The 7,382-nt window shown below is 63.6% G+C and overlaps 4 protein-coding genes across 4 annotated transcripts; all 4 read right to left on the minus strand.

Annotated features, from left to right (window-relative positions):
• Window positions 1-13: 13 nt before the first annotated feature.
• On the minus strand, window positions 14-1,210 carry LMXM_09_0840 (conserved hypothetical protein; the record flags this gene model as incomplete). The annotated part of the gene is made up of 1 exon (XM_003872717.1): window positions 14-1,210. The coding sequence occupies one exon, from the start codon at window positions 1,208-1,210 to the stop codon at window positions 14-16; it is 1,197 nt and encodes a 398-aa protein (XP_003872766.1).
• A 905-nt stretch (window positions 1,211-2,115) lies between these two features.
• On the minus strand, window positions 2,116-2,940 carry LMXM_09_0850 (ras family protein-like protein; the record flags this gene model as incomplete). The annotated part of the gene is made up of 1 exon (XM_003872718.1): window positions 2,116-2,940. The coding sequence occupies one exon, from the start codon at window positions 2,938-2,940 to the stop codon at window positions 2,116-2,118; it is 825 nt and encodes a 274-aa protein (XP_003872767.1).
• A 1,126-nt stretch (window positions 2,941-4,066) lies between these two features.
• Window positions 4,067-4,387, minus strand: LMXM_09_0860 (conserved hypothetical protein; the record flags this gene model as incomplete). The annotated part of the gene is made up of 1 exon (XM_003872719.1): window positions 4,067-4,387. One exon carries the CDS (start codon window positions 4,385-4,387, stop codon window positions 4,067-4,069), a length of 321 nt encoding a protein of 106 aa, XP_003872768.1.
• An 819-nt stretch (window positions 4,388-5,206) lies between these two features.
• On the minus strand, window positions 5,207-6,772 carry LMXM_09_0870 (conserved hypothetical protein; the record flags this gene model as incomplete). The annotated part of the gene is made up of 1 exon (XM_003872720.1): window positions 5,207-6,772. One exon carries the CDS (start codon window positions 6,770-6,772, stop codon window positions 5,207-5,209), a length of 1,566 nt encoding a protein of 521 aa, XP_003872769.1.
• Between the last annotated feature and the right edge of the window lie 610 nt (window positions 6,773-7,382).

Consider the following 7,382-nt stretch of genomic DNA (forward strand, 5'->3'; position numbering starts at 1 on the left):
CTGCATCGCTCCACTAGTTCACCACCACCAGCGCCTGCTTCGCCAGCGCCATGGCACCATCAAACGTTTTCATGCCGCCGATGAAGCCGGAGACGTGCACAAACACGCCGCCCTCGATGCCGCAGGCTGTGCTCAGCGTATCGTCGCGCAGGCCACGATACGGCAGCGGCTTGCGGTTCTCGAAGCTAGTACTCGTCTTGGGCACCGCCTGCACGCGCCACCCTTTGCCGTCGGAGAAGACCACGTAGAGCACGGCGCCAAGGCAGTTGCTCTCGGCCTCTAACTCAAGAAGGTGATCCTTCCATGGGCATACCTTTACGTCCTTGAACACCATGATCTTGCCGCTCTCGTCGAACTCGTGGCGCCGCTGAAAGGCAGCCTCGACGATGGAGCGGGCCGGCAGCCAGCTGAAGGCGAGGTACGTGAGTGCCTCGAAGAACTCCGTTACTGCCATCTCCACGGCCACGGCAAACTTCGCGTTCTCGGCCACAACGTCGCCGTTCTCCGGCTCGTTCCAGTACGCCTGCAGCTGCCCAATGCGCTGTGACAGGTTCGTGCTTTGCTTGTAGTTGGGTACCAGAGTTCCGACGGCTGGGTCGGCGAGGCCCCAGCACTCAACACCGTTGTCGATGCCGTCCACCTGCTCCACGAAATTCGCGTAGAGGGCGTCCTCGAGGACATCGAGCTCCGTGTCCGAGAGGCCAGTGCGGCTCTCCGACCAGCTCGTCATGCTCAGCACCGCCGCGCGCGCCGGCGAGGATGGCTGCAGGACCGCCTCGACGTACTGGCGGATGATCTGGCGGCCAAAGTGCTTGTACACGAGACCGGCAGAGGAGAGACGCGTCTTGTACGCCTTCTTCGGTGTCGTCATGGTGCCGTGGAAGCTGGCCTGGTGGTGGTCGTAGCGGTTCGTGCCGGCGTCGTAGATGGCGCCGACGTCCACGACAATGTCGCAGGCTTCGATTTGCTTTGGGTCGCGCGTGCGCAGGATGACGGCCTCACGGTACGCGAGCACATGGCGGAGTAGACCGCACGCCATCGCCTCGTCGCAGTGAAAGCTTCCATTGTGGGTGCAAATCACAGGTTTTGCAGCGGCGCTGTTACCGCTGCTCCCTGCGGTGGCGGCAGGCCGGTCCGCGAGGGACGCCAGGACCGTCAGCCCGTCCAGGTGTCGCGAGACGTACTCGGCCACAAACTTCCGTGCACTCATTCTTGCCTTTCAAGAGCAGGGCGGTGATGTCGGCGGCTCAAACCGCGAGAATAGACCGTGCTGTCTGTGTCTGCTTGGTGTGGCGATGCGTAGGCTGATGTGCCGAAGAGGAGGAGGAATTTGAGAGTGATGGGTGAGGGCGGTGTTGCTGTGGCCGGAGACGGCAGCCGAGGAGAGACGGGAGGCGGACGAGAAACCAAACTGTGGACGTGCGTGTGTGTCATGTGGAAAGGGATGGGCGCAGTGGCGCCGAGTCCGCCGCACACGATGATCCCCCACAGTCGCGTTCACCGTCGCCCATGAGGAGGGAGGGAGGGAGGGGGCGAGAGAAGAAGCTCGATGGCGACAACAATGCGCGCGTGCTTTTATGTGTGTGTGTGTGTGCACCCAGCCAGTGGTAGCGGTGGACGAGGCGGCTGCCGACACGGTGAGAACGGAGAGAGAGGCGTACCTGGCGACACGAGCGCACCTACCCATCCAGTCGCTGCCCGGCTGGTACTGCTCCCTCGCCGCCTATGAGCCCCCTTCCCCCAGCTCCTCCCATTGTCCGCCTCCCCCCCATACGCGGCTGCCTTGTCGTTGTTTCTTTCGTCGCCATCGAGCTCTACGCCCCCCCCCACCGCCTTTGGGGAACCTCTATCCAATGTAAAGTGGCTCTGTTCGCGTGTCACACACACACACACACACACACACACACACACACGCCTGCGCGCACCATCTAAGAATGCAGAGGGATGACGGTGGCGCAGAGGAATGTCGGCGGAGCTGCCGCCGAACTCTTTCGCCTGTCTTACCTCCGCACGCGTGCGGGTGCTTCGCTACGCATCCAACCGGGGATGCTGTACCATACGGACCAAAATTTGCGCGCAGCAGCTCGCAGGAGACGCCAGCGACGGCAAGCGCCATCACATGAACTTGACGACTACCCGCACCACCAAGTCCTCGATGGCCTCTTTTACATTTTGCCCTGTGCTGGCGCTCGTCTCGTAGTAGGCCGCACAGCCGTGCTCGCGTGCCCACGCACGTCCTTGCTCCTCGCTCACAGCCCGCGGCCGCGGCGCGGCTGCCCCGGGGACCGCCGTGCCATCGACCTTGTTCGCACAAAGTACGACAATCGGTGCCTTGCCGTCGGTGCCCCCGACGGCTTTCCCGGCGGCGGTGCCGCTCGTTACAATGTTGGAGACGGACGCTCGCTTCCCAGCGGTGCCAGCCGCGGCCGCGTTACCGAACAGAGCAGGGTCGCTGCCTTCACCACCACCGCTTGCTGCCGGCATTCCTTGGCAGTACATGGTGAGCTCTTCCCACCAGCTTTGCAGGGCGGTGAAGCTCTGCGCGTTACGAGCATCATACATGAGCAGCACGCCCTGGGCGGCTTCGTAGAACTCGTTGAGGATTTCTCGATAGTCGCCATCACCGGAGCCGTCCCAGAAGTTGACGCGCACCGCTGGAGGGATGGCCGAGGAGGCGCCGCCGCGGCCCTGAGCCGTTGCCGCGGACGGTGATAGCTCGCTGCTGCGTAGCTGAAGCACGGCTGCCTTGCTCACGTCTACCTTTTTCACACCAAAGTCGATGCCGATGGTGGGGATATACTTCGCCACGAAGCGGGCCTCGCAGTAGCGCTTGACGAGGCAGCTCTTGCCTACGCCGACATCGCCGATGGCAAGCAGCTTGATGCGTGGATAGTCCAGCGAGGTAGGGAGGGCGGGAGGGGGCACGGGGGCGGCAGGCATAGCGAGGACGAGTGGTCTGCGTGGGCGTGTGTCGAAGAGAGAGGCGCGCAGCAGTGCCCGGATACCAAGGAGCGATCTGTTGCGAGGAGGGAGGGAGGGAGGGAGGGGGAGGGGGTAAAGGGAGAAAGCGCGCGCGCTCTGCTGCTCCAGCGGCCCATCATCAGGGGCCCCCAACCGCGGCAAATACGTACCGACCCCCCGTTGCGTCGGGTATTATGTGTATGTATGTGTATGGGAGGGGAGGGGGGAACATGCCTCGCGCATTAACCTGCTCTCTGCCGCGCACTCGAACAGGCAATGAACCACCCCCCGGCACGCGCGGGAAGTGGTGTCACCTCTTTCTGCATGACGCCCCCCCCCCCCAACACCACCACCACCACCACACGCCTCTCCTCCGTCAACCGGCAACGCGGCACACAGAGAGATGCGTCTTCGTTCGCCTTGTGCCGTGCGCTTCTCGCAGGGTTCGAGGGTGCGCGTGTGCGTGCGCGTGTGCGTGGGGGGAGGGGGGAGGGGGACGCACGATGGGGGAAAGCACACCACGGTTCGAGCTTCGTCCTCTCTCTGAGTGCCGAGACGCACGCACACGCAAGTGTGTTATAAAGTTGGAGTGCATCAGGCTTGTCTGGGTTCCGAGAGGCAAGGAGGGATGGCGACAACGCAGCGGAGAGGCACGCCTGTGCATGCGTGTGCTCAGAGTATGCGCTCTCCCCTCGACACCACGAGATTCGACAGCGCGCGCCATTACGTGTGCCTGCGTAAGATGAAGAGACAGAGGCGTTCGAATCGCTGTGCATGGGCAGCGCTCGCCACACACACACACACACACACACACACGTACCCACACACACATGCACCGGGACCCTCCCTGGTGGTGTACCTGATGATGGGTACATCCGCGATCACAGCCGTCAACAACATCACGGGGCGCATCTTCCTCCCCCCTCGTCCGCGGAGCGCGTGTGGCACCGGCGCTGGAGAGGTTTGACAGGAAGCGATACAAGGATGCAAGCAGCGTGCCAGGAAACGGGACGTATCGGGTCCTGGCATGAACACCCCCTCAAGAGAGCGCACGCATGCGCACCTTCTCGGCATCCGCCACGACAGCGGGACGGAGCGATGTCGTTCATTCGTTGCCTTCCAACCCTTGCTGATGCCGGGCACGAGTTTTGCCGTCGGACGCCTCGTAACGCTCAGCGAATCCGTCGTCGATCGGCGCCGCCAAGCCGAGCTCTCGCGCTCGCCACCGTTCTCGCTCGATGTCCTTCTTGATGGACGCGTGGCGGCGATTGCGCTCCTTCTCCTCGTACAAGTACACCGCCAAGTAGATGCCCAGAGCGGCGAGTGCGCAGACGACGACGAGGCGCCGTTCGCTGGCCCGCTTGAAGCCGACGAGCTGCGTCACTCTCGGGTCGGTCCCGACGTAGCGCTTCACGTATGAGTTCATGGCTGCCTGTGCGATGTGCATGTATGCATGTGTGTAGCTCAGACGGGGAGATTGGGAGGGTGGGGGCGAGAGGGGCGACGTTGAAGGAGGGCTGAAGCAGCACTGCCCATCAGGAGGGTGGGGAGGGGATAGATCCCCAAAAACTCAAAACCAAAAGGCGTGCGCCTGCGGCATCCGCGCCAACGTGGCGGACGCACGTGGGAGGAGCCCCGCCATCACCTCCCCAACTCTCTCTTACAGGATCGTCGCATGCCAGAGGTTGTCAGCGGTGGCATGAAAGCAGCATCTCGCGCCCTCCATGCGCACGCGTGCACAAGCTTGTGTATGCCGGTGTGGACGAACACGGATACCAAACAACGCGAAAGGGAATACATAAAAGGGCTGATGCGGATGACGGAGCGGTGGGGGGCGCGCACGGACGTCGTGCACACGCACCCACGTACGCGCACCCCGCGCCTCTCCCTCCGCACCCGTCCCGCGCAAGCCTTCAGCCCACCCGTGATAGTTTACATGCACGAAAAAGGTAAAACGCGATGGCCCAACGGTCCAATACACCGACAGACACAGCTGCGACGAAGAGCGTGCGCCTGGACCACATGTCTGGCGCTCAGCCATAGCTGGACAGAGAGGAGATGGCGGAGGAGAGAAAGGGGAGGGGGCGAGGGCAGACCATGCAGCCCACACACACACACGTACGCGCCCCCTCCGCGAAGTCGACGGTCCCTCCCTGCCATTCCTTTCCACACCCGTCCACACCCGAGTCACCACCATCGCCACAGATCATCAACACACGCGAGAGTGCATCCCTTCTTGCATGCCTCACAGCCATATATCCATCCGTTTGCCGAAGTGCAGCGGCTCCTGCGGCTCTACGGGGGCGTTCGACGTCGCCGTGGCGTTGTCGCGTGGCAATGTGGTGTAGCTCAGGTGCGCTGCACACACCTTCTTGCGCTCGCACTGGTCCTGGATCGTGCCATCTTCCAGAATGCAGTGACCGAACATCGAATCGCGCAGCTCCGCTGCGCCCCACCGGCGGACCGGCAGCGACGCCTCTCGCGGCGGCGGCAGTGGTGGGAGCATCGATTCGCGCACCGCAGCGGTGCTGTAGAGGGCCCACGGGTAATACCTCGCCTGCAGTGCGCCGGTGACGTCGCGACCGACAGGCGCTGGGGACAGGGGGAGGGGCATCACAGCGCCCGTCTCTTGCTGTTCCGGAGGCTCGCGAGTGCGGCGCGGGGCAGGCACTTTCCCGGTGGCTGCTGCGGGGGCGGAAGGGGCGTCGAAGTACTCGGGGATGTACGTGTACGGGATGGCGTTCGCGTGCTGGCCCATGTTCTCAGTCGATGTGTGGGTGAACATGGGCGGCGCTGTGTGGAAGGGCGCCGAGACTTTCGCGGCGGCCTCCGTCACCGGGGTTGGCGCAGGCGACGTTGCCGGGCTGTGCGACGGCGCACTGACAGCGGTGGCGGCTTGTGACGGTGAAGTGGACGATGCTAAGGCGCCGGCGGAGCGTGTCGCCGGTGGCCGAGAGCGTCCCTTGCCGGTGCGCTCGCCAGGATTGAGAATCGCCGCGGCGGCACGCGAGCGCTGCGCCTCGTTGCGGTACGCAAGGCTGAGGCGGACGTACGCCTCTTCGGTGGCCTCCGCTGCTTCGCGCAGGCCAATCTCGGTGGACGGCGCGGAGGCGTGGTGACCCCTGACGTTGGTGCCGGTCCAGCTGGTCGTGCTCGTGTGACCAACGTCCAGATGGTTGCGACTGGAGGCGGTCTTGTGAAGCGCCTCGTATGCATGCGCCTTGTGCTGCGCATCCCTCTGCTTGACGTAGCTCCCCAGCTGCATGAGCCAAAGTTGGCTCTGCAGAAACTGCGTATTGCGGTCCTGAAAGTTGGCCATCACATCCGCCTCACGCAGCTCCGCGCGCTGCTGCTGCCGCTCCAACCGGCGCTGCCGCATTTCTTTCTTTGTCTGCTCTTCCTGCGCGTCACGGTGCCGCTGCTCCTCGAGCTTGACGGCCTCGTGCTGGGCGAGCGCTCGCCGCTTTTTCTGCTCCCTCTCCCGCTGCACCTCGACAGACCAGTCCGCGGCGTCGCGAAGGCCCATATAGGAGTTCAAATTATGTACATGCACGAGCTGCTCGGCTGGTGGGTGAACAACGTAGAGAGACGAGGTCGGCACGTGCTCATGCGCGGGGTGCCAGCCAAAGTGTGCGTTGGACACTTGCATCACGTCATCATCGTCGTCGGCCTCATTCGACGGCTGCGGCACACGCTGATGGGATTTGAGCTCGGACGGGGCCCTGATCACGTGCTCGACTGCTGGTGGCGCCAACCCTGAGGGGTCGGAGATGGCGCTCTTGCGGTTTGAGGCAAGGCTGAAGGCGTACATGAAGGCGCGGAGATGGCGGCGGAGGAGATGTGGTGTGGTGTGGTGTGTATGCGCGACAGGCGACCGCAATCGCCGTGACCTCCGCGGTGCTCGATGGGTATCAGGCAAGTAGACAGAGAGAGAGAGACGGGCACCGTATCCGGGCTGCCGGAAGGTGCTTGGGCGTTGCTCGGGAGGAGATGAGGCGCGGTGGAGGGGTGAGGGCTGAGCACGGACATACAGGCAGAGGCAGAGACGGAGAAGGCCTGCCTCAGGTACGGGTGGGTGAGATGGAGCGAGGAAAGAACGCCGGAGGTGCACTGACGCCTCCAAGAGACGATGGAGGCGATCACGCACGCGCAGAGAGGCAGGCCTACCCTCCCAAGAGGGCCGCTCAAGTCCCACACATGACGCGTGCGCACCACACACGTGTCTGCATATACATGTGCTACTTATCGGCTTACGCAGCAGCGCATCGACAGCACTGAGGTAGAGAGGGAGAGGGAGAGGGGGATACCGCTCGCCTACTCACCGACTGCGGGCGATGCCGCTGCCGCGACTGCCACATACCTCTACGTATCTCCTGCACACACATGCACAGACTGCGCATGTGTGTGCAGGATGGGACAGG

This window comes from Leishmania mexicana, chromosome 9, assembly GCF_000234665.1.
Source record: "Leishmania mexicana MHOM/GT/2001/U1103 complete genome, chromosome 9".
NCBI classification, from domain to species: Eukaryota; Euglenozoa; class Kinetoplastea; order Trypanosomatida; family Trypanosomatidae; genus Leishmania; species Leishmania mexicana.